The 26977-nt window shown below is 33.7% G+C and overlaps 4 protein-coding genes across 10 annotated transcripts; 1 reads left to right on the top strand and 3 right to left on the bottom strand.

Moving 5' to 3' along the window:
* Positions 1-468: 468 nt before the first annotated feature.
* Positions 469-5548, top strand: LOC132798518 (uncharacterized). Its single transcript, XM_060810401.1, has 2 exons — positions 469-887; positions 3758-5548. Exons 1-2 carry the CDS (start codon positions 815-817, stop codon positions 4744-4746), a joined length of 1062 nt encoding a protein of 353 aa, XP_060666384.1. The 5' UTR covers positions 469-814; the 3' UTR covers positions 4747-5548.
* A 5996-nt stretch (positions 5549-11544) lies between these two features.
* Positions 11545-13268, bottom strand: LOC132798173 (galectin-5). 3 transcript variants are annotated; one of them, XM_060809930.1, is made up of 2 exons: positions 11794-13268; positions 11545-11731 (listed from the first exon to the last, which is right to left on the bottom strand). In XM_060809930.1, the coding sequence occupies exons 1-2, from the start codon at positions 12929-12931 to the stop codon at positions 11679-11681; spliced, it is 1191 nt and encodes a 396-aa protein (XP_060665913.1). In that variant the 5' UTR covers positions 12932-13268; the 3' UTR covers positions 11545-11678. The 3 variants fall into 3 exon arrangements, with proteins under 3 accessions (XP_060665913.1, XP_060665919.1, XP_060665929.1); XM_060809936.1 differs by lacking the exon at positions 11545-11731 and having other exon boundaries at positions 12084-12234; positions 12287-13268; XM_060809946.1 differs by lacking the exon at positions 11545-11731 and having other exon boundaries at positions 12166-12378; positions 12464-13268.
* A 97-nt stretch (positions 13269-13365) lies between these two features.
* On the bottom strand, positions 13366-16762 carry LOC132798146 (galectin-9). 5 transcript variants are annotated; one of them, XM_060809908.1, is made up of 3 exons: positions 16658-16762; positions 14589-14704; positions 13366-14536 (listed from the first exon to the last, which is right to left on the bottom strand). In XM_060809908.1, the coding sequence occupies exons 1-3, from the start codon at positions 16745-16747 to the stop codon at positions 13513-13515; spliced, it is 1230 nt and encodes a 409-aa protein (XP_060665891.1). In that variant the 5' UTR covers positions 16748-16762; the 3' UTR covers positions 13366-13512. The 5 variants fall into 5 exon arrangements, with proteins under 5 accessions (XP_060665891.1, XP_060665877.1, XP_060665884.1 ...); XM_060809894.1 differs by lacking the exon at positions 16658-16762 and adding an exon at positions 15863-16471; XM_060809901.1 differs by lacking the exon at positions 16658-16762 and adding an exon at positions 16051-16220.
* Positions 16763-17814: 1052 nt separating this feature from the next.
* On the bottom strand, positions 17815-22522 carry LOC132798189 (uncharacterized). The gene is given in 6 exon segments (XM_060809959.1): positions 17815-18396; positions 18447-18993; positions 18995-21023; positions 21084-21215; positions 21412-21643; positions 21710-22522. Coding segments are annotated over 5 exon segments (3150 nt in total). The 5' UTR covers positions 21550-21643; positions 21710-22522; the 3' UTR covers positions 17815-18092.
* Positions 22523-26977: the final 4455 nt, after the last annotated feature.

The raw sequence follows: 26977 nt of genomic DNA, 5'->3' as shown, positions 1-26977 counted from the left end.
GATTTCATTCATAAAATAAAACTTAAAGTGTTGGATCCAACATGTTTGATGGTTCGATGCGTATACGAAGTACGATTTCAAAAATATATTTATTTAAAATAGATAATAACGCACGAAGTGATTAAAATTCTAGCTCAGGATATTTTAATTTTTGTATTATATGCTTTAACGTGTCCTCTAGTTTTATCAATGATTTAATGGGGTAAAATACTAAAAAATATTTTTTTAAATTTAAATATTACTTAAAGATGTTCTACATTTTACTGATCAAATTAAATAAAGGTTCTAAATGTTTAAAGAGAATAAAATTAAAACAATAGAAAAAGAATTTGAACTCTTCATTTTTGCTAGTGGTATAAATTCACCTCACTCAATTTTAAATCACGCGCCCATCTCTAATTGCAATACAACCAGTTTGACCGCGTGTTGTCTTTAGCATGAAAGCGAGCGTGTTTGGTTCTCTCAAAACGCAAGATACTGTCGAAGCGAACGGACGTGCCGTGTTTCTGGCTGTCGGACGAATGCAGAAAATATGCGTTGCAAGTGTGAACAGTGAAAAAGTGTACAATCTGTTCTGATCAATAATAATCTTTAAATATTAAAAATTCAAAATATTTTACATATCAAACAGTTGATGTGGTCTTTTACATATAAAGGCAACTTTAATAAATATTTGATATCATACGGTGGGACTGAAATCTTATCAGTTTTGCAAGTGAATATACGATACACAAATAAGTTATTCAAAACAATAAATTTACACCGCTTTTTGGATTACGCGTTCTTCTTGAAGAATCATTGCCAAATTTGAACTATGGCAGTCGTCAAAGCAGACAAATTTTACATGCAATTAAATGCTGCAGAGCTAGAAGCTATAATCGAAAAAGGTAATTTGCTAAAAAATTTAAGTGAACTTTGATATGGATAAATGTACTTTTTGAATGAATGTCACCTAAATGGGTTATTGAACGTTAAACAACAAAATGAATCAATCCAAAACATGTCAAGGAGTAACTTAATGAATTTCTTATTCAATTATTAAAATATCTAATTTATGAAAATATATGTAATTTAAATCATACAAATGATAATGATTAAATATATATGATATTCTTACTATATACATACATCGATTGCCATGCGTCATTTTAGATGAGACTTGCCTTATATTTGCTAAGATAAGCAGAAAACACTATAAACATGTTTTTATTAAAATTAACTCGCAGGAAATTGCTGGATGGTTTCACTAACAAGGTTAATGACAGAACTGTGTAAATAAATTAAAACACAGCTGTTAACATATTGTTTTTGCTGGTGCTGTAGTAGTAACTGCCAATTACCCATCTAAATCTGCCAAGTTTCTGCTTATGGCGGCGAGTAATAACTTTCTGGTATGAAAACGTTTTACAAGGGAAAAGAGTGCCCTGGAATGGTTAGGCAATATTCAGCTGTGCACAAACTCCAAATAAAAATAGTATAAACACTTCTTAACTTATAACAAAAGGTTTTAATGGGAATTGATACGCATTTTTCTGTCACACTGTCTTGCTTCTGAAAGTTGAACAAGGTGATAAGGTAAAAATTAGTGCAAAAAAACTTTTTGCCATAAAATAATTAATTCGTTTTATTTTGTGGATAACAAACAGTGTTTGAACACAATCTAATATCTCGTTGTATTATATTATATTGTCAATGTAATATATAATAACTTTGATGCCTTATTAAGAAAGGATTTTTTGCTTTACGTCGCTTTGTTTACTCCAGAGTCAGAATTTACCAGTCATTAGCGGTGGCGCCAGACCAAAGGGGCGCCATTCGACAATCACATTTTTTTTTTTGTGTGTTTGTTGTGTGTCACACCACTTGGACTCTCTTATATAGTTAAAGCTTTCCTTTAGTTTTGAATGGGGTAGAAAATTGCCTGAGTAAGTGGTGTCTGCCAGATTGTTTTCTGTTCAATATTTTGCATTTCATTTAATTATTATGGGTTTATTTATTGTACAACATTGGGATTGCATTTTGTATGATCTATTTTTGTTAGTGTTACACTTAATATCACAGATCTCGTGGGTATGACTCAGCAGTTGTTAAGTATTTGGCAATGCCGTTGAATTTATGCTAATAACTATTAAAGGATGTAATTTCATATATTAAATAAAATTTAGTGGCCTCCACTTTGGTAAAAAATGTTAATGTATGTGTATGAATTAGAGTTTTGGACTCGTCTCATTTTACCCCGAAATTTTGTTTTGTAATTCGAATATGTAAATATGAATTTAGCATAAATATTAATCCATCATTTGTTTCATTCATAAATCGCCGCGTCATTTTACTATAGCTAAGATCATTGTCTGATGCCCTTAAACTTTTCGCGTAGACAAAAAATGATAAGCAAAGGCTTCCCACACACGGAACCCTGACAGCGTTTCAACATGCCGTCCGCACAGAGTCTATGTGATAACCTTTGCCTGACTTTCAGTACGAATATCAAGTATTTAGCTCAGCCTCATACATTTAAAGTGTGCCTCCTTTAAATAGGTTATTCAAATTTGGATTAAAACGCTCATTATATCTAAATGGATAATTTTTTTACATCAATTTCAAATGTAGTCGACTGCATTTTAAAATCGCAATAAACCCATATGAGTATCATTCCACAAGTGCACCCTAAGTTATGATATCGTAATTAATGGAATTAACGTAGTTATAATTGGGTAAAAGTATGTGAAATTTACAATTTTTTTAAAAATCTCAAGAAAAGAATTTTTAGAAATCTTTTAAATAAAAATACTGAGGATTCGTTGTATGGTGCATTTACAAAAACTTCAGAAACTCCTCAGTCGCACTTTTTTTTAATAAGTAAAATCATACAATACAATATGGCAACTACTATTTGAATTGCTAAAACTAGACAGCAGGAGGTATATACGATTATGTACAATGTACATATGTACATACATACACTTATAATAAGGTAGCTACTATTATTTGTACAGCATGTTTTTGCAACGTCTATCAGTTGCTTGAATTTCGCTTTGCTATTTGCTAGTCTAAAATTAGCAAAGATAGCAAAATAATGTGGTTATAAATAGTTGTGTCAACATGCAAAACACATCAAGTCACATGTGTGTCTATGCGTGTGGCTGTTTTTATTAAGATAAACTGTGAAAAAGTGTAAGAAAGGGGACTTTTAAGTATGTCCAAATAATGATACAACTAATTTATAAGGACGCAAGAAAATATGTTTATATCAAGTAATTCAAGACAACGCAGTAAGAACTCTCTGTTTGTATTGATGCTTTAGCTGTGGTCTATTTTTGTATTTTGGAGCTTATTAAGAAATTAAGAACTAAAAATGTATAGTAATACCGCATACACAACTTGAGAATTGTTTGAAGAGCTTTTATTCAGTGAACAACATGAGTTAAGAATAACAAATTTTATTTTACGATCCTTAAGTATGTACTGTGGAGGTCAATGGTAGACTGAACGAAACTCTCGAAACTGGTTTAATTTCTCTGTACAATGAATAATTTTAATTTGCATTTTTGGGGGTTTTATTATACATTTGTCTGATGAACTCGTATGTGAAACAGTTACATGCGTTTTTACAAACTGATATGTCTGCAATCAAAGCATGTTCAATATTCAGGGATATGAGTGCTATTGGTTTGTTCTAAAACAACTAAATAAAGGCTTTAGCCTTAATCATAATTAAGTACATTTTTGGTTAATTTTTTTTGTAACTCTTTTTCAGATTCACCTAGCTCAAACGACCGAGACGCTGGCTTCTGTTCCGCAAGCTCTGAAAGCGAAGGTGGTGACGATTTGCTCCTGGAAAATGTACACACGATTTGTGAAGATATTAGACCGTCCAAAGAGTATGGTGCAGCCGAAGAGAAATCTATTGTGTTGGTGCGCAACAAACGGAAAAGCTTGGAGCCATCAAAAGTCGTGGAGTCGACATCGCTGTTAGCAGCTAGTTCGTGTATGACAGCATCTGGACCTCTTAAGAAACGAATACGATACACTTCGTCAGCTGACTCGGCTGTGGTGTTAACTCCACCGTCCTTTCCTTCTCCGTCGTACATTAATAGTAACTGTAATTTGCCTTCAACAGTGGATAACGTGTTGAATCCCAGCTTATCTACGCCGCAAGCAATAATAGCAAATCCTGCGCACATCTTTGTTCGTCATCCAGGTGTCACCACTTTGCATCGTGCCTTTGGTTCTGGAACACAACCCGAACAACAAGAACCGTTGGCATTGGTTGCAAAACTGGCCCAATCAAACAAAGCAGTAACCAATGGATCGAGTTCTATTCACGAGAGTGATGAGTTTAAATCATTATCTACACCATTAAATGAAACTGCTATTGAAGAACTTGATGATGATACCTGTAAGGTTAATCACAATAGCTCCCAAACCAGGCCCCAGCAACGCAACTACAAAAATATGACTCGCGAGCGCAGGATTGAGGCTAACGCCCGAGAACGAACACGCGTACACACTATATCGGCAGCTTATGAGACCCTTCGTCGTGCAGTTCCAGCCTATGCTAGCTCTCAAAAGTTGTCGAAGCTTTCAGTGCTGCGTGTGGCCTGTTCTTATATTCTTACGCTGAGTCGCATGGCGGGAAAGGACTACAGTTCGGATCATTCAGAGCCGACTATTGCTGATTGTATTGAGGCTATTTCTACCACAATACAAACTGAAGGCAAGATAAAAAGAAAGAAAGAAGAATAAACGGCACGAAATATTAACTATTACTTAATTTTCAAAAGACTTTATGTGACTGACTTAGTACTTCTAACTGTTTATATAGTGACCTAATAGTTCCTGCGCTGACCATACTGTGTACTGTTGGTTATGTACCATTTAAAAAAACTTTGAGTCCTTGGCGAAACAGCTTTATTCGTTGGCAAAGATGCTTTGATAATCAAATGCTTACCAGGGATAACACGTTTACGAGTATATGTGCATATTTTAAATTAAAAAATAGTATAATTGGATGCAAATCTGCTATGTGATCTTATTTTAAATTCGAAGTAAAGCTGAATAATATTAATGATTAAGGTTTTCTCTAGTACAAACTAAATTTGGAAATTTTTGAAAAGACAATAACTACATGTTTAAAGTTAACTATAATTAATTAATGAAAGTTATGTCAATAAAATCCCACACACTAATAAAATAGATTTGAATAAAATTGGCACCCTTAAGAGTATAAATGAATTCTACATTTTTGAATTAAATGTATAAAGTCCCTTACGATCCAAAACAACAACCTTAATTAAATGGTGACGTGTTAAGATACAGTTTGTACACATGTTAAAAAAAATATTATTTAAAGGGATATAAAAAGTCATGTCAAAAAAAATCAATGTAAAAAGACATGTATTTCGGGAAATTTAATACCATGTAAATAGCAAAACCTTTAACAGATAATCTCATTTTTTATACATATATAAATGTAATAAGTGCCATAAAAGCAGAAGGCTTAAATACAAAATTGGTTACCACATAAAATATTTATGTACATTTAGTATGTGTTTGTATATACATAACTATGGGAAATAATTTATTCTTAGTGCAAGCGCCCTCAGAGAGTTGGATTTATGCGGTAAAGCCCAACCGTGCGTGTAGGTAAATGTGTTGGGGTTTGATATTTCTACACGTTGAATAATCTTATCAGTCTACAACAAGCCATTTGATGGAATAATAGACGAAGAGTCAGATTTGGAGCACAACAGGTGCGCACAAAACGACTGTAGTCCGGTTCAAGTGCACCAAGCATTATCGAACCTTTAGGAGCACCAAAGCTAACCACTTATCATTCACAAACTTATATACATGTACGTATATATATTCCCAATTAATCTAGCCATTCGACACAAGAAGTTAAATTATTGGTTTCGCATACAAGTGCACACGTACTTACGAACACAATTTCTTTTTTTAAATAACACATTGTATCTATCTTTAATATGAATCTACTTGACCCAGTGTGCAATAGTTGTCTTATATTACATCAGCATGCAGCTATGAAAACTGGTTAATTAAAACAAGATACTGAATATAATTATTCCGTATTGCAGGTGGTTGAAGAAGTATTCTTTTAGCTTAGATCGACATACACTTTTATAACAACAGGCATTATATAATATTAACCGTCAGAAGAGGGAATCTCCAACCCCATATTGTATACTATATGTATAGTTTTTCATGTAATATTACAGTTTTCAGCTCTGTCGCGCACTCCAGACATAAAATTTACTTTTTTTATAATTTGACTTATTATAATATGGATAGATGTTTTTACAACTAATTCTGAAAATGACTATGCATTATTTTTGTGCCTCATAAATACTCAAATCTTTATTTCGTGAAAACCACAAATCCAAACTAATACATTTGTATATTGTCAGCATTGTTATCGGACTCAAGAATTGGAAGATTGAATTTGACTTATATGTCACGCATCACATAAATATATTAAAATGCAAATCACGGTCTCAATTATTTAGCTAAATTTGTATTTTTTGATCGATAGTTGACCGATAGTTCAAGTTCAGTATGAAAACCCTAAACAAAGTAAAGCAACAATATATAAATTTACATTATTGCTCGCTACGTCAAGTATTTGTTAGAAATTTTACATCAACAAAATCTGATGTAATTGTGGTGCTCGATTACGATTTTTTAAGCAGTTTTGAAAGTACATATAAATAATATTACTAGTTTTTTTTTATTTCGAAGGTGAGCCAGATTTTGTTGTCTCTTTATATTTCTACAAATGTTAATATAGAAATTATTACTATTATATTCGATATATTTGGGCTAGTTAGTAACAATGATTTATGCATCGATTTAATACTGAAGAATAAAGAAATGCAACTACACTGCTGATTGTATTAAATGAGAAGGTAATTTTTCCTACCCCTTTTTGTTGTGAATAACGATAATTTTCAATTATTTAGCGAAATATGTATGTTTAAAGTAGCTAAAGTCAGCATTTCAATATAATAGAATCAAATGAATCCACAATCGTTAATTTAGTGAATAACATTAAGGCAGCTGAATTTTTAACCGAAATGTCCTTAACTTATCTTCCAATATCAGACAAAATATCTTATGCCTTTTGTTTCCATCATATAAGACTTCCCTGAATATTGATAGTAATGTCTTAGCTATATTGTCAAAAAACGTATAAGGAGGATTGTCAAAAAAAGAAGAAAAGTAATTGATGCAATCATTAAAATACATCAAAAATCAATGAAATAAATCTTGAGAACGCTTAAAAAACTTCAAACCTAATTTATATTCTGACAACGCAAAAGAGAGAACGCATCAAATTTATAAAAATGAAGTCGAGAAAACAAACGTTATATTGCCGAAGATTTGCTTTAGTTGGTAATTGCTTCGGCTCAATTAAATATAAATTTTGTTATATTTTATCAATAACGACCAGCAGGTCAAAGCGAAAATGTATAAGCATTTGTTAATATTAATATCAGTATTATTTATTTTAGCCATATTCGATGATATTCACACCCCTTCTTGTCAGACATCAAGTTTTAAAAATGTTTTTGTCGTTTCTATAGTCAGCGCAACAAATTAGCATTTGCGTAAACAATTAAACAAAAAATAAACTTCATGTTGGTAGATCACATGTGACGCTCGCGATGAAATGCTGATTTTCACACAATTATTAAATGTAATACTAAAAATAGATTCCAACTGTATTCATTTTTGAAGTTACTGAAGAATAACTAAATGAATAGCACTTGTGACAGGTGTTGGCATCAATTCCTAGGCGCGTGGAGTCTGTTCCCATCTCACAGCGGGGGCGTTGTATTTTGCGTTAGCACATATTGATGAACATTGTCGTGAGTAACCTATTAGGTGTAAACTTAAAACTGGTCACAGTTGATTTCTATATTAATAAAACATTGACTTCTTATTAATAGATTTGACTTAAGATAACAACCGAATATATTAGTTATTTTATATGTGCGTATATTGCTTAAAATACATTAACATTCGCAAAATTGTATGACTAAAAACATATGAAGATGTAGGATTTATATATATATAATGTTATGTGTATATACATATGTATGTATAACGAGAAATACAATTATGAGATACTCAACAGATGGTGTCGTTAAGGTAAGAACACCATAAATTATGTGCAATACACCTAAATTGTATCTCAAGTTAAAGCAGTTGCGGTAGGGGATAGACAGGCGGTCAGCTAGCAAGATATATTTGACATTCTTAAAATAAAACAAGTGAGAACGCCACAGTCGAGTGTGAGATACCCGCTACTTACTTTGAATAAAAGCAAACCAGTGCGGTATTATTCTTAAAATAAACCAAATTAATATGCCGAAAATATATTAAAATATTCCGAAGGCTTTATTTGGTATATCGATATTGTACTACTCATAGAGTATAAAATATAGTACATTGTCAGCCAAGGCAACTATGATACATGTAATTCTTTAATAACTTTGACAACTTGCATCCGTTCAAACACAAATATTTATTAAAAATGTCGTTAAAAAAATATTGGTCTATCTCTTATAGTCTCTGAGATCCAGTGTTTCATACGGATAGACGGACAGACGCTGATCAAGAATATATGTCTATATGGGGTCAGAGATACCTCCTTCTGTCTTCTGCCTTCTCACTTAAGTTTGAGCGTTGGCCGCCAAGAGCATATAAGCATGTTATCGCCACAAATCAAAATGACGGGGAATGAAGCCTAGGCATTGGCGCCACTTAAGCAACGTCAGGTTGGCGGCCCATCAATTTTGCTTAGCTGCCAACGACTGACCAGTGCCATGCCGCGACTGTTAATTGGGCAAGACAAACACCTGATCAATTTGTAGGTAGCATTCTCGCATATACCTCAGAGCATTCGTAGATTAGAGGTCCACCCACAAATCACAAACTTGTTCCCTTCTATACATTTACTATAGCTGAGAAAAACCGCAATATATTCATCGGTACACAATTAAGTACAGTGTACATTTTACAAATTTTTATAGAATCTAGCTGTGGTCAGTTTAATAATTTTTCAAGTCGTACAATTAATAATACTATGAAAATGGTAGCACAAGACGTCAAATTCTAACCATCTAAAAAGTAACCACACTAGTAAGTTTGATACTGAAGTTAACATTATCAAAAAAAAAATATCCAATAAAGCACTTTGTAAAGATATGTAAACAGTCCGTATCATTGAAAAATTTCCTTAAACAAATTAGAATAACCAGATTGATATAAAAATTGTAAAACGTCATGTGTTAAAACCATTAATTGCAAAAAACGGCCAAAATTAAGAGAAATCCCCAAACAAAATAAAACAATGTTGTCGCATTGAAATTACTGAAATTTTTGTTGCATTTCGAACCAAAATTCAAAGGTATGAACATAAAGAAGTACGTGGTAAAACAAAGGAAGGGAATAAACATTAACAAGTAACTGATCGATCGAAACGCCGAAAAAGGTTGTGAACGATCCCAACTACCATATAAAAATACGCGATCAGATTGATCTCGAGCGATATTCCAAGAAATTGGGAAGCCGTGAAACAGTCTCCTCTGTAGGTATACTGGTTGCAGTCAGTAACACAATATACTTTTTATTCATTGTAGGATCAGACACTCAACAGTTAAGGAACGAGTTTCAAACCTTACATATATCACTTACACGAAAACAGCATAAGCGGTAGAATTACTACGCAAGAGAAACAACAGAAGCTTCGAAATTTAATTCTTAAAGCTAAAAAAAAAAAAAATAAAAGGTAACTATGTTATATCGAAAATTGGATACACTTTCGTCAAATTATAAAAGTCAATAAAAAGTGAATTTGTTTACAAGATTACTTTGTGACAGCAAATAATCCTTCCTAACATGCCTGTGCTGCATAGCAGGATGTAACCAAAGTAATACAATCAATAATCAAATCAAGAATACTCAAAGTGATACGGACAGAATCTTTACTGATTTAAATAACCAGAATAAAAAACCACAAAATTAGGAAAGACCTATAAGAAACACATCACAAAAACTGATTGATTTCAAGATACATTTTGTAGCTACAGCACTTAATGTTAAAGTTATACTATAGTTGATTAACTGCGCTGGATACATTTTTGTTGATTTTATTTTTTTTGGCAATGTTTAATTCGTTGGCAAGCGGCTATTATTAAGGAATGGGTTATTACGAGTAGTGCACGGTATACGAAACAAGTTACATTCCGATGACCATTTCAAACAGTTGACTGAAGCAGTCTCTGTAGCATTGAAAAGAGCAAAACCTCAACTGAGGTTTAATTTAGAATGTGGCTGTTACTGCGGCACTGCAGAGGAATTGATTGGGCTGTGCACTGTGAGGCTACACACAGACGGAATATTGATAAGCTACTTGACACCGCCATAATGGTAACATAGGCGGCTAAGTAATGGAAGGCCAATGACCATGTAACCATGTAATGACACTTCAGTGAAGTAAACATTATTTTGCTAATTGTTTAGAGCCAATGTTAGTGACATAGAAATACGATTTATTCTACAAATATCGGCTTTACTATAATCATTAAGAACAAGTGATGCTTTAGACAAGATATTAATATAAAACACGCAGCCTACCTAATATCATTATCAATAACGATGAAGTGCAAAAATGGTCAAGCTATGTGCAAAATTTAAAAATGTATCATCAAGGCGGTGATGACTTTATTATTTCTGTCATGAAAGTTTTCAAGTAAAGACATTAAAAAATATATAATTAATAATTAATGTCTTGGAAGTCAAAACAAGTTGTTTTTGGTGCTACACAGAGCGCATAATTAATTGCGGGTTTAACAAGTTACGGAAAATAAGCTCTCCCTCTCTCTTGATCATTGAGGTTTAAAATCTACAAGTGCCAGTTATTTATAAGAAAATTGATTTGAGCTGTATGTGTTAATTGTGCAGCTCATTATTTGAACCTTTAAAACCTTATGTCTTAAATCTAATACATAACTAAAGAGGAAAGGAGCTCACACTACTTTTAGTTTCATTAAATAATATACACTTAATGATCGCCATTATAAAAAAGAGAATGCGGATCACGTGCGAACTTGAACCATAAATAATATATATTTTCTCCTGGCTCTGCTACAAGAATCTTCCTTTCGCAACCTTGGGAAATATTTTATGTTTTCTTGACGTTTTCGGCTATGCCCATTTATATCCTGCTTTTTTGTTTAACATGGCAAAACAATGTCAACTGTCGTGCTCAACACATCTAGACATAAACGTCAGCTCAGCACAGCAGGCCAACAGACAGCATTGCAAGCTAGCAGGAGGCAACTTTAATCGATTATCATTTTTAATAATCAATCGTAGAGGACCCTTTCAGTCCACCTGCGTTCCTATTATGGGATGCACTCGACTTGACAGCGAGCTGACGTTTATGAGCTGTAGACCTTTTGGAATTCCCCTGCCCTATCTGCTATTTTAATTATGGAAAGTAATAAAATAAATAGATATTTGAAAAGTTTTTGTTTACAATTCGATTTTAAAGTCCAAAATGACAGAATAGCGCTTGCAAGTAATATATGACATCTAAATGCATATAATAAAATTTATATTATTAAAATTATATGTATTTTTATCAAATTTTATTCATTATCGTTTAATCGAATACGACTAATATGACCCATTATCGATCGACCTGTAAAAAAGGAAAACTGTTTTATTCGGTAAACAATTTCCAGGGTTGTTTAATGCCCTTACCAGATTTCCTCTGTGGAACTTTTGCACTCTCGACAACAATATTCCACAGCTTAACATCGCCTCGAATATTAACAATATCAACGTCAGCGGGATTCATTTGGTGCTTAAAAGCCAATAACAATTTGCTGTTCACAAATAATTCGTAACACTGTTTCCTACAAGCAATTATTATAACAAATGCTTTTCCTGGACGCAAATGAGTATGCAGGCGTGATACTTCACGATTCACCCAGGCACCATTGATAAAAGCACTTCTGGTAATAATAGCTTTACCCACCTTAACATGACTATTTCTCACAAAACTTGGCCTAAATAATAGTGAGACAGTTGGCTGCGGCCAGATGCAAAATCCTCGCTGCAAGGCCACGCTGAAACTTTGTGGCATAAGACGTACGCGACCTTCAATGCGTAACGCACGACCATCAGTCAACTTTTCTTCTTCTGGGATTCGGCCATAGAATGGTAAAGTTAATTGGACTTGTGGCGAACTCACATGTTTTAAAAATTTGGATGGTATATCAATACGTAACCACTCCGCAGGAATTGTATGAAAATCCTTCGACCAAGTTGAGGTATAAGACAGATCTATATTGAAGGAACGCACCAGACGGACAGGATACTCTTTCACATAGAAACTTTCGATAATCACATCAGTTACATCACCACTTACTTCTATAGCCTTTAACCATTTGTATGGCATACGATAATTATATTTTGTGAAATGGAAGCCATTTACTGAAATATAAAAGGATTCTTCAGTCAGTAGCACTTGTATCCAGAAATATTTGCCACGTTTTAAAGGAAAATGTAAATTGGACGAATTTTCTTCGGGACCCCACTTGCCCATTAGACGCGAATTGCGGACTATATAATTTTGCGGAAGACGTGGTGCAATCTGCAGAATGATATCATAGTTTTCGGAGTTTGTGATTGTCTGCCTAGTGAGAAAATCGATAGCAAAGTGTTCGCAATCGATTTGAATTAGTCCGTGGAATACAAAAGTAAGACCTGGTATAGGCGGTTCAAATAACTTCATTTTTTTGCGACGACTAGCAGCATATCTTTCCTTATAGTATATGGACATTGCATCCAAGCCCCGTCGCAATGCAATACTGCGAATACCTTTGTAAACATCCATGAACTTGGAGCCGTTTATGAATATAAGGCATACTCAAACAACAACTAAATAATATTTTCAATGATTACGTTCTTACAATATAATTTGAACAAAATATTTAATGAATATCGGTAAGTGAAAAAACTTGTTGCTTGCTTTCTTAGTGTTCAGGTTGTTGAATACTTTAAGATATATTACTACGATTGAAAAATTTCATAATCTATAAGGAAATATCTTTATGGGACGATCTGTTGTGGACACTAATGATAATTAACAAATCATAGGCGCCATACAGCAAATATATATTATGTTTGAACAGATTACTTCTAAGAAGTTATTGTAAAAACTAGACCCGGCGCCCAGTAAAAAAAAATTCACCTATAATACAAAATTTTTTATAACTGAGATGAGCTTAATAATTAGGCAACTCATTGCATACTTTGATACATTCAACATATTTTTATACATTTATTATTAGAAAATATATTGTACATGTATTCCTCTAAATATCTTATTGTCACGGAAGGCAACTGTTTTGAATACAATAATAATAAGAATAAAATATTGATTAACATACATAAGTAAGTCACTTATATTATAAGCTAACTCTCTTCTGTGTACAAAGGATTGTGATAGATGCGTATATTTTTGCCTTTGATTATGGGATTGAGCTCGAGAGTTACCTTCCAAAGTTTTACATCGCCTTGTATATAAACCGTATCGATCATATCTGGTTTAATTTGATACTTAAACTCAGTAATAAACTGATTATTGACATAGACCTCAAAAGAATCGTGGGAGCACACGATCGCCAAGCAAAACGTGCGACCTGGTCTTAAATTGGTATCTAGCTCAGAGCGTTCCTCTTGAGCCCAGCCACCATTGTACCAAGCGTTACGGCAAACTATAGCCTTACCTATAGCCCCGTTGCTTGTTTGCGAGAACCGTGGATTTAAATGGAATGCAATAATAGGATGTGGCCAAATGTTTTGACCTTGTTGTAAATTGATGTAAAACGAATGTGGCAACAAACGAACACGGCCCTCAATCTTTAGGCATCTGCCTTCTTTTAAAGATTTCGGCAACAAAGTACCATAGTATGGAAGAGTTAGTCCTAGATCAGAGGTATTGCAATTGTTCTTTGGTGAATTATCCGACAGTTTAGAGTTGATTAGGCACCATTCATGCGGTATTGTATTTGTTATATTCTTATTCACATTGCAATCAACTTCATCCTCTTCTGAATCGAGATGCGCATCGATCGAGCGGGCTGCAGATTCGGCCAAGCGTTTTGGATAGCTTTGAACTATGGTACGTTCCATCCCTATTTCCTCCACGTCGCCTTTTACCTCAAGAATTTTAACATTGCCATAGGGAAGACGATGAGCATATTCAGCAAAATGGTGCCCATTTACCGATATCATATAGCAAGCGCTTGTAATTAGCACTTGAATAGCGAATTTGTCACCACGACGAAGCAAAAAAGGTAATGCCGAAGAAACTTCCTCACGACCCCATACCTCGTATACTTTGGTATTGCGTACAATGTAATTTTGCGGTAGGCGAGGATTTATGTGAAGAGCGATATCCCTTGCCTCATTATTATACACAAAGTTAATGGAAAACCTGCAGATTAAAATATTTTAAAAAGTGACTCTTTATTCGTATTATCGCTTACCTCTCGCAGTTAATGGGAATTTTTCCTGTGAACGTGAAACTAACGCCTTCGACAAGTTCACCGATTTGATCTGTCTGAAACTTGGGCTGTGCATCAGAATATTCATAAAAAGACGCCTAAAGTAAATATAATTAGTTCATGTCTGCAAACACCAAAGGGTTTTATATATGTTACAATGCCGTGAAGCTTCTTTTCGTAAAATATGAGAACATTAAAAACCGATAAAATTGACATACTGAAAGCTTGAATTATGACCGGAGCCTACTACACATCTATTAAGAATACAACGAAGCTTGATTAACATAGGAGTTTAAGAGTTCGTGGCTTATAATACTTCACAGGAGCAACATATGCTTAATATAGGTACATTCGTTCAATTTCACAATATAACTTATACAAAAATATATAAATAGGTCTACTTAACGTCAATGTCCTTGTACTGCTTACCTCATTTAGGCCACCCTTATTGGGTTGATGGCAACAACAGAAGAATTTTCTACACAAAATCTTAAAGCACATTTTATAATTCAAATCTGTGGTTGACTAGGCGCATATATACAATTACAATGTTTGAATTCGCGTTTCTCAAACACCTACATATGTATGTATTTATGAAGTAGTGTCGTTTTTTGTATACCAATGAAAAACAATCATCCATTTATGGCTTGCTCCATAAACAATTCATACGTTAATTTTTATAAAACTCAATAAAAATTATCACAGTTATTTTTACTACATATGTACACTAATTTATATATTTATAAACTTATTAAGTTTTGTTGGTACTACAATAGTTTCTACTTATTTTAATTGTCTCACATTGCGCGTATGATTCGCCCAAAACGTCAAAAAGTTGTAGAGTTCAAGCAAAAGCGCACTACTTCGAAGCTTATTCTCATGTACATTTGTCTGCACGTAGTTATATTAGCATTGATGTCATGTACATACATATGTATGTATGTGCACTCAGAAATTAAACTACAATTTGTTTTAGTGGCCTTTGGGCGTAGACAAATGAAAAACAATATATTTATTTATTAGTTTGGGAGTAGGTATACTTTTTATGCCACCACTGTACTCAACAGCTGTGCAAAAGCTCGCAAGCTAGAGAGTCAGAAAAGTATACGAAAGAGAGTAATCGATGTAATAGGCGCTAAATGTCAGAAAAGACGTAATAAGTGAATGTACATATGTACATGTATGTGATGGAAATTGATAATAAATAAACCCATTTCAATCAAGATACACCAAATTCACATTTGTTTATTACGTACATTGAATTCCTTGCCATCAACGATTTCGATGTCATTCAAGTCATTTAGTTGCTGACGGTCAAAATTTCCAATAGCCTGATAACACGTACTCGCCTCAATGGCTGCAAAATCGATGCTTGTGTCCCCAGCATGTTGCATGCTGTCTGTTTGGTTATATTCGTATCCCAATCTGTTTTTCCTATACTCACGCATCCAGTGTTCTCGACAGTGGGAATGAAACAGTTGTAGCCGTCGCTTTGTATGATAGTAACGTAAACTTCGTTCGAAATGAAATTGGTTGTGCCAAAATGCATCCGACAGATCGTAAAGTTCACGTATTAGCAACGTTATTGCTGTCATACTAACAAGTAAACGGCAAGAACGTCACAATTTTGCTCTTTTGGATGCTATTGCGCGTATGCTCCTCAATGTGTTCACTCTCTCTCTCTCTCTTCTCACTTTATAGTATTCACATGTACATTTAGCCACACTACTACTTATGCATATTGCCATACATATATGTACGAGTATCTCTCTTGATTTCGTCAAGCAACAGTAAGCAAACAAGATGTGATGCTCTTGATTGTTCTTATAAAAGCACAGTCAGGTGCTACCACTTTGAACTAATGTTATCGACTGCTCTTTATATACATATATGCTTGTACTATGCGTGCACCAACGTATGGTTTATTAAAGGTTTTTTGATAAGATATGCTGTTAAATTAATACCCAACAAACAAAAAGGTAACAAGTGCTGGTTAGTAGGAAAAACGTATTAATTTCAATAAGTAAATATGTACATATATATTTACTCACGTCATTTGTGCAGACACATAGGCGATCAGTGTCATCCCTGGTAGAGCAGTTAGACTCACGTTTTCGATTTCCACAGCAGCAACCTCTCATTTTTACTATTTAATAACGCCAAATCGCAAGAAAAACCATCGGGTTGACAAATTACTATTTTTTCAAATAGAAATGGGCAAAAAATTGCAATTTTGTATATAAAATTATTGCGAACTAGTACAGATAGATACTTTTATATCTACCATGCCCTTGCTTATGTACATATGTACATATTTATAAGCTGAACATTGTATTTATTAATATTGTGTATATACTCAAAAATATATTTTATTACATGCAAGTCTTTGCACAACTGTTGCGAGTGGCTAAATGTTTTTGACTAATGTTTCGATTTTTATTTTTGCACCTATTTATACCTAATTGCTCTTACTATACTCAGCTGTGAAATAGTAGGTATGTATTTCATACTCTCAACTTTTGCTTTAAAAATGTAATTTTTGAAAGGATAATAATAGTTTAAACTACAAATTGCTTAAAACTTCTAGTTTCCAGATTCATCTATTGCTTTCATATGCCTTTTTAATAATTATAGTGGCATATAATTAAAAGCATTAACATAGTGATTTATATACATACATATGTAAGTAATTTAAACCATTTAGATATTATTATTTGTTGTTACCGAAATTTGAATAATTATATTATATTTTAGTTGTATAAGAAACTCCTTAAAATCAACTGGACTTTGATTTTCAGCATTCTTATTATCCAATGTTATTAAAATTTTGCGTACCCGTTATAAATAATTCATTTTGTTGGCAATAATTCTTATTTATATTTCTCTCATTTACTCAGCTGTGAAACCGTAACTATGTATTTAAACTCAACAACTTTTGCTTTAAAATTACAATTTGAAAAGTCAAATTATAGTTTAAACATAAATTGGATAAAACTAAAAATTTAAACTTTCATCAATTGTTTTCATATGCCATTTTAATAATTATTTTTTCATTGATTTCAAAACATTAATACAGTGATTTATGTACATTCATATAATATGTACATAAGAATTAGTTTTAACCATTTAGAAATTATTATTGGTAATAAAAGAAGATTCAATAATAATTTTGATGAAGAAACATTTTGATTACTCAAATGTTATAGGAGTTTTACGTGCGTGTGTAAAATAATACAAATTTTTTTTTGCCAATTAACTTATTTATATTTTCTTTGCAATAAATGAATATGCTAAATGGAAAATATCATTTGCATTGGTTACCGGTAAGCATAGCTGATAACATATGCTTACATATTTTTGAATAATAGTTTAACTATTTACAATGAAGTATGTATGAATATACCGCGTAAAGTTCGGCCTGATTACAAAGTATTAACAATGTCTGCACATATTTAATATGTCAAACGTAGCGCGATCATCTTGAGTTTATCGTTGCCGCGTTGAGCGAGTTCCCATGGCATGTTGAGACTTTTGGACTGACAAAGCTTTATCAATGCCTGGACTCTTATAATACTTGGACACCGTCTTGCTTGTGCGCTTAGGACGATTAATGTACTCCGTGGGCTTCTCTACTTCGGTTTTTAATGGCAAATCATCGTCTTCATCCCACCGCTCAGATTTTTTTGCTTCAATACCAGAGTCATCCTCATGAGCATCAGTTTTAGATTTATTACGAATTCGACGATTGCGGGATGACGATGAACTTACATCCATACGTTCTGACTTCTCACTAAAATGGAAGATATTATCAATGTTATATAATGTGAGAAATTATTATACTTACTCCTTGATTGCCAAACTGTTTTTTTTTCTGCGTTTTTAGACTTTCGCTTGAGCAATTCCAGTTCCCGCTCAGCAATGGCCTTTTTGTGTTCTTCTGAAGACTCTCCTGCTCCGGGCTTTGTAGTCGAATCTGCCATTTGTTTGACAGGTTCCTCTAGCTTAACGCGTTTAAGGTGCTGTTGCTGTTCTTGAGCCTGCTTCAAAGATCGCTTCAATGCACTGCGTAACGTGTTGCGTGAACACTCCGGAGTAACATTTTTGCCAGTCTGAGGCAATCCTATTGCCTCCAATAACTTTTGTCCAAGGGCAGCTTTTACATCTGTTTTACGAACGCTTGGGATTGCTGGTTTGTCGGCGCAACTTTTATTAGTAGTAGCCCCAATATCAGTTGTACATTCAAAATCTATATGGTTAATGATCTCACTAGAATTTATCTCCGGCACCGTGCTTGTAGGTGCTTGTTGCATATCGATAACATGTTGGGCACCTGAATTACTATCAGTTTTAGATGGGACGAGAGGAGTAATTTGCTTGTCCTTGCATTTTTTCGAGCTCAGTCTTAGTCGTATTATCTCCATGGCTTTTGTCTATTCTCGTTTCGTTATTGCATTCCTTACTTGAACTTATTTTCTCTGACATTTTCATAACAGCTTTGCGCCGCTTTATTACTGGCCGTGTTATAATAGGAAGTTCTACTAGTTTTCGGGGCGGAATCTTAAAAGTGACTTCATCATTTGTTGAAACAGATTCCAAGGATGTTTGCGGCTCAACAAGAATAATATCTTCTAGGTTCAGGGGAGTAGTCGTTGTTGAAACACTACGACTTCGCCGAGTTTGGCGTTGATTCTTTGAGTCCTGCTGTTGGTTCAACATTGAAACCAATGCTTCGTTAATTGCATCGGCCGGATTTGAACCAAATTGAGAAATTAGCATTGCGTTAATGTTTAGCAATTCGTTAGTAACAACAGCAGCGTTTGAAGTTTCTGGAGCCGATGTATTTTGCTGCCCATCGCCAAGAAATTCTCGAGCTCTTGGCTTTCGTTGTAAACGCTTTGCATTTGTACCTAACGCCTTATTCGATACCAATTGTGGCGACTCCTTATCTGTCGGACTGGAGGGCACCAACTGAACTGATGTCTCTGGGGGTAATTTATACATTGTACAGTCTCCGATCGATTGCAGTTCAGAGGTGGCTTGTGTTGGACTTTCTGATGGTGAAGGACTTGATACATTAGTAGTAGAAGGTTGTTTTTGTTGCTGTTGAATGACATTCATCATGGGTCCCAGATAGGGGCCCAGCAGCTGAGTCAAATCAGTATCCTGCAACAGATTAGAGTCTGACATTATTACAGCAAATTTTGAGTTCTTTAATTTTGTCATTTGGTCTTCACAATTTCCACTTGTGACTGGCCATTTGAGTGCTTTCAATATTAGCATTAGAAGATCAGGATCACGAATAACATTTCCTAGTGAAATTGCATCAGTTAAGCTGCTCATGTTGGGTGGAGTCTTAGATTTAGCAAAATTTTGTGAAGTTGCATCGGTACTTTTTTGAGTAGATTTTGTAGGAGCAGTTATTATTTTTTGTGATTGGGGTATACATTGTCGACTGTGTGAGTGCGACTCTTCCTTTTTCTTTTTCGGTGCAGCTATAATAATATGCTCAGGTAGTGCTTCCTCGACAGATGGCTCGGATCCATAAAGTGATAAGTGTGGCACCACTGTGGTGGTAACTAGGGGTCGTATATCAATATTTTCTACACTCTGTCGCTCGTGAGCTGACTTTAAAAGAGATACCTGTCCATCTCTTATGGCACTGATGTTACTCAACGCGTTCTTCAGATTACGCCGTTTTTGTTGAAGTACACTAGTTGGCAAATTGGACACGCCTACATTGTTAACGGTTTGGGCAGTCGAACATGCATCTATTTGATTTTTTGTATGTATGGATTTGCTCGTCTCTTCATCTGTATAATTTTTGTTTATTCGGGGCGCAATTGATGGTGCAGAGCCTGTAATGCGACCATGAGTCTGTATAAAGTTTATCACTCCGGCCGGCGAATTTTTTTTTTCTGGGCTACTTTTCAAAGTTTTCGTTACAGACATCTCCGGATGTAAAGGCATTAATGACGGTGGTTGTTGCATTGAACGCTGTGCTATTGACATAGGTGTGGAGCTATACCTTGTATCCACAAACACACTATTCCGCCGAGGGGGCAGAACAAAGCTGGTTTTAACGATACTGCGATTTCTGTTATACTGGGCAGTTTCAGTACTGGATATATTTTGCAGTTTTTGCTGCTGACTGCCGGTCTTATTATCATTATTATTTGAGTTGACGGCAACGTCATTGTGTGCTTGGCTGCTTTTCTCTTGTTGTTGCGCAAGTGTGATAGTCGTCTCCGGAGGACGTGTCAGCCTTATAGGTTGAAATGTATCATTTTCCAAGCTGATAGTGTTCCTAGCAGTGTTAGACGATTCTGACTGTCTGGATTCCCGAATATTGTGAGCTGATGTTGATGCGACAGGTGGAGAAGGAAGTAGTGCTGCAGTAGCTTCGCGAGCATGTTTTGGCTAGAAGTAAAATGCAAATGTTGTAATACACAAATCTGATTATTAAACAATCGTTTTTACCACTGTGCTCAACAAAAAATCGCAAAACACACGTTGCGTGTGTTTGGCGATATTTGAAAGCGATGCTGTAGCTTCCACTTGGCGATAGCAGGATTTACAAAGTACTTTTGGTAGAGGGTCATCCTCCGCAACCTATAGCCGCAACGAATAACAAAATATTTTGGTTTACACAAATTTAAATATTCATTTCTAAATATTGATGAATTCAGCTTAAAATTTCAAAGCACAGTATACTCTGTCAAGACCGGCTTAAGCCATTGAATTAAAGACACTAGTACCCTGATCTAAAAAACTTTCAGAGCCTTTAAGTAAAGTATGTTTTACTCACATTTAGGAAGAGATGTCGCGATATTTTTTCCTTTAATCCCGATGTTTTGAAAATAAAAACACTTTCAACAACTGAGTTAGTTTTGGATTTTGTGTTGGCGGCACAAACTCGACATAAATGCTCAAAGTGTGCATCCATTGCTGCAGTTGTTCTTTTCAGGCAGTATTTAAATTTTAAATGTTTAAACACAACGTTTAAACGTATATGTGTACAATAAAACCTTAGTTTACGCCTAGAAAGAAAAATATTTGTAGCTTCAAAAACATTTTAAAAATAAATTCGAAAATTTTTAGCTTACCTGAATTATTATATTTGCTAATTCTTTTGAAACACCAATCTAATACAATTACATATTAAAGCGTATCTATACATACCACACGTGCAAGTGTATGTATTTATTTTTAACTGCACTTTAAAGAAAACACTGCGAGTCCTGAATTATTATATTTGCTAATTCTTTTGAAACACCAATCTAATACAATTACATATTAAAGCGTATCTATACATACCACACGTGCAAGTGTATGTATTTATTTTTAACTGCACTTTAAAGAAAACACTGCGAGTCCGCCAAACTCATTTCATTGCACCCGATTCACGCACACTCGCTTTGCATTGGCTTCGTTGTCATTAATTTGCACAGACACACATACTTATGTATATGTATACATTGCATATGCTCATGTTCGCATACTCGTCCCGTACTGCAATGTGGCTTGCCTTGTTTATTATAGTTTTTACTTTTTTTTCTTATACTTTTAAAATTTTGAGAAAGTCGCGAACGCGATAGAGTGGGAGGCCAAGCAAAAAGTAAAATATAACAATAATCATAGCACAACGCACATATGTATGTGTGTATGTAGATGTGTACATATACCCGACGATCAAAGGAGAAAGAGAGAGAAAAAGGAAAGAGCGTCGATTTTTCTACTTTTTAAAGCAATGCTAGCAATTCAATTCACGAATTGTTTATTATTCGGTTTAAGTTTTATGTGTATAGTGTTTTTGTACTAAAACGTAATTGACAAGATTTGCAACTTGTTCCTTCTGTCCTTTGTACATACAGAGCTAAGCAATAAACGAATTTCACCAACACTTGCGTTGCGACGAACAAGCGAAAAGAAACTGAAAGAAAACTGAAAAAAACACATACATATACTCTATCGACGGCTTGCTTCACATACATTCACACTCGCGTATTGCAATCCACGCTGTTTTTGTTGTGCACGCTTTGCGTTGTGGCGCTGATTGTATGAGTATGAGTGCGTGTCTGACTGTTGTTTTTATTACATACATACGCACACAATACAAACATATTTATTTTGTGCCGCTCGTCGTATTCATAAACATTTTGCTTTTGCTCTTGTATGGGTGAGTTTCTATGCCTGTGTGTAGACAGTTTGATGGCGTACAGCCAGTTTTCCATTGTCTGTGTTCGCACTATCATGTATACAAATGCATGTAAGTATTCGTATAATACATACGTACATATGCATTCATGTGTTGCTTGTGCTTCTCCGCTCTGGCTGTGTACACATATGTATGTACATACATATGTTTGTATGTTGTGGGGGTTTTCTTTTTATAATAAAACTTGTTCACTCGCATTTTGTTTCGTTCGAATTTCTCTTACACACGCCATTCGTTAGCTAGCTATGTGTGTATGTGTGCATAGAGCTTACGTGAACATGTGAATGTATATGCGTGATCTTTATTTGTTTCTCTCTGCTTATTCGTGTCACATTAACATTCACCAATACCATTATATTTTTCACACACGTATGTACATATGTATTTTTAGTTAATTTGCGTAGTGTTCCTTTTGTAGCTTTCTATTTTTAACTAATATGGAAGTGTTGCTGTATTATTTTTCTTAAATTTTAAATAACTAAATCCTTGTCTTATGTTATAAATGTTACTATGTATTTATGTATGTGTATGTATAAATGCATTAGTTGTTAATTAACATACAAAATATGTACATACATACATACATGCACATGCATACGTATGCACACACACATATGCTCACACACACACACACACACACATATGCATACATACATGTAATATATATACATTGTATATTTGTGTGACACATCTATAAAAATGTGTCTACAACTTTTTGTATGTATGTTGCAGTTTGTATAGCGATGTTTTGGGGATCAGTTGGATATAACAAATAAAAAAATTGCGCAAACATATGCATGTAGATAAATGCATATTGATATATGAATTGTAAATGGATTTTGCGCGTAATATAAATATATGTACATATGTATGTGTATGGTTACATGTATACACAGGAATTTTCGGCGGTATGTAAAATAAAAATAAAAATTATAGTGACTTTTTAGGGATCTACATATGTACATACATATGTATAAAAATTTTAAGTAGCTAATCAAAAGGAAGAAAAGTCTGCTAGTATTGTATGTAATGGCATACACATACATACGTACATACAACAGAATATATATTAATTTTTTGCAAATATGTTTTTAATTGTAATATGTACATACATATATTATTAGGAAATAGTAATTATTGTTTTGTACTTATGCTTAATGACAATGTTGCAGGAGCACTGGGAATTTTTAAAAACAATTATAAAAGCGAACAACTGCTCACAAAAATAAATAAATACGTATATGTATGTTATATATATATAACTAGATTATTTGTACTTCGTGACTTTCACAAAAGAAGAAGTAATTATCAAGTTAAGTTAAACTCATTAAAGTTCATATAATCCATGAAATTATCAAATTTCATTGCGTTGCGCTTTTAACAATTTAATAGGGCCTTTTAAATATCGGACGAAAGTATGCAACATTTATTATGAACCCACGAACTCCTGTCAATATCATTGATATATGTTTTCGTTCATACTTTTATTGTGTAAATATCAATATATAAATAAATACTATTAACTACATTTTCGGCTGCCTTGAATAAAATACTCATGTTAATGAGTAAAATCGAAAAAAAATGGAATATAACCAAATACCATATTTAAAATAATTCCCGAGATCGTTATTACATTTGAAATTATAATTTTTTTGTAAATAGCGCAAGTGTCTGAACCAAATCCTAGAAATAATACAGTAGTTTGAAAAATATCTAAATTTATCAAAGGCGCTAGCTTGGTCTTATAAATATTACCTTTTCTATTTAAAAAAAAACATTGTATACTTTGAGGCTGCTATGAATTTGAGGTAAACATACCTACGTACATACATACATACATATGTACATATGTAAGCTAATTTAAATAGATTAATTTTCAGAATATATGTAAAAATATTAGCCAACAGCTGTTATATTCATGTCCATGTAAGATATAAGTTATTCGATGTTATAAATTATTAATTGTACTTACCTTGACTCCAATAAAAGGCTTGTACACTGAAACTGAAAAAAAATATAGTAAATTAATATTTTATGGAAACTATACAATAAATAAAAATATATAAATGAAAATATAAATAATATAATAACATTATAAAAATAGTTCCCTTTTATTTTGGATCATTTCTCCATAGAGGGATTCAGCTTTGGGGCACAGCCTCAACTTCAAACATCGAAGTGCTGCAACGTTTTCAAAGCATTACTCTGCGAAGACTAGCCAAAGCACCTTACTATGTTAGAAACCAGGTCATGCACAAGGACCTTGAGACTCCGAGTGTATCTGAAGAAGTTAAAAGCTACGCTTTGAAGTATCAGGAGAGATTGGAGCAACATTGTAACCCGCTGGCCATTAACCTGCTTGACAATAGCCAACATCGCCGACGGCTGAAAAGGCACCACCCCCTTGATCTCCCCTTTAGACCACCCAAAGAGTGGTAGTAAATAAAGTATTGTAAATAATCTCGTAAATACTCGTCAAAAATTAAAAGTTTTCTGTCATTCTATTTGTTATATAATTTACTTATTATCTTTAGATAGATAGATTGTAAATAAATAAAGAATATATAAAAAAAAAAAAAAATTTCTCCATAGAAAAAGATGGCTAGTGCATTCAAAAAATTTGAATGACAAAAAATACTAAAGCTATCTTCGGTTCCACTCAATTATTACAGCAGTTGTAGTGATCAGATTCACAAGCACACCTGAGCAATCTATCTATCCTCCCCTAGCAAATATCAGTCTATATATATACATATATATATAGAGAATTTAAAATTCTTTGTTTTGATCTATTCACTGACACATTAAGTGGATCGTAATTCGCTCCTGTTATTATACTGCGTTTTCCATGAATTCAATTAAGAAAGCCTTGCTGACTATTAAACAGAGCTTAAATCTGTTTTAAACTGTGTGCTACCAACTTATGAAATGTCAAATTTAAAAAAAGAAAAAGAATTAAGGCCACAACAGCATAAAGCTGACATTTAAATAGATTCCAATTTTTTCCATTATTGACTGGCCACTAAACAATTGCACTACTTTTTTATATTCATGTATAATATGTATGTATATATGTATATGTAAACATATAAATTCTTAAAGATCATTTTGTTACTTTTTTTTATAAATTCTGAAGTTTATTTTAAACTAACGTATTATGAGTACATTGATTGTTGGCTGCAACAACTTCGCGTATTTTAGGTCCAACATATTTTGTTTCTCTTACTTTGAAATACAAAATAAGAGATTCATACTAGCGTAGTCATGCATCTAGTTATTTCTATGACCAGCACTGGTTATTTTATTGCTCGTATTGGTGCTCGAGTCGTGTCTACCTTTCGCGTATTCAGCTGCGGTCGCAATACACGAATTTGCTCCAAATGTAGCATTATGGCGAGACGAGTACTGCATGAGTATTATGTAAATGGATTTGCATTGCGGTTCGAGAGCATAAGTTAAATCTATCTTTTGAAAAAGGCCTCTGGTAATATGGTGAACGCTTAATCCACAGTGGCTGCTTGCAGTGTACGCGTGAATGGAATGCATGCTATACCCGAAAAGAATTATATTGGTATTTTTACTGTTAATATCCGCGTCACGCAATAGTTAATAGTAGTCAATAGGTAACCAGAAATAGTGCATACCAGCCCAGGAAGTATTAGTGTTTCAGATTAGAGAGTAAACTTAGTAACTTCCGTATTCTAAACTATTTTAACGGAATAGGATACATTTTCTGGGTTCTAAAGCTTTTTTTTTCAAGTCTTTTAACTTTAAGTTTGTTGTCTCTAAGTTCGAATTTACCAGTGACATTGAGTTTCTTAACTTTAAGCGTGCTGGAAATCAGAATAGTTGTATCTTTTACTTTACACTAACATTTGCTACAGTTTTGTTTTTAATCCGGTTTATTCAACCTATAACGTTGAGTATTAAGTATTTCTACATTGAGCTGCAATGTGTGACCATTTTATTAACTTACTAGTGTACGTGTACAGGGTGTTCAATATTGCGTTCAGAAATATTTATGAAAAGACCCCCAAACTTTTTTGGAATATATTTTAATTAGTAAATTAATATGGTAAATGAATTTGATTTTAAATTTATATAAGTGCATTTATGATGTTTAAGTTATGACGACGAAAGTGAATTAAGCCATTGT

Source organism: Drosophila nasuta, chromosome 2L, assembly GCF_023558535.2.
Source record: "Drosophila nasuta strain 15112-1781.00 chromosome 2L, ASM2355853v1, whole genome shotgun sequence".
NCBI classification, from domain to species: domain Eukaryota; kingdom Metazoa; phylum Arthropoda; class Insecta; order Diptera; family Drosophilidae; genus Drosophila; species Drosophila nasuta.
The sequence above is the reverse complement of the archived record's forward strand: the minus strand, read 5'-3'. Positions and strand labels throughout refer to the sequence as shown.

What these genes read in the sequence shown, in the direction of transcription:
- LOC132798518 (XM_060810401.1), top strand. Translation starts at nt 815, where the DNA reads ATGGCAGTCGTCAAAGCAGACAAATTTTACATGCAATTAAATGCTGCA. An exon ending in AGAAGCTATAATCGAAAAAG is followed by an intron (nt 888 to 3,757) that starts GTAATTTGCTAA and finishes ACTCTTTTTCAG; the next exon opens with ATTCACCTAGCTCAAACGAC.
- LOC132798173 (XM_060809930.1), bottom strand. Translation starts at nt 12,931, where the DNA reads ATGGATGTTTACAAAGGTATTCGCAGTATTGCATTGCGACGGGGCTTG. An exon ending in AGTTCCACAGAGGAAATCTG is followed by an intron (nt 11,732 to 11,793) that starts GTAAGGGCATTA and finishes CCTTTTTTACAG; the next exon opens with GTCGATCGATAATGGGTCAT.
- LOC132798146 (XM_060809894.1), bottom strand. Translation starts at nt 16,201, where the DNA reads ATGACAGCAATAACGTTGCTAATACGTGAACTTTACGATCTGTCGGAT. An exon ending in TTGATGGCAAGGAATTCAAT is followed by an intron (nt 14,705 to 15,862) that starts GTACGTAATAAA and finishes TATTTACTTTAG; the next exon opens with GCGTCTTTTTATGAATATTC. An exon ending in ATTCCCATTAACTGCGAGAG is followed by an intron (nt 14,537 to 14,588) that starts GTAAGCGATAAT and finishes TTTAATCTGCAG; the next exon opens with GTTTTCCATTAACTTTGTGT.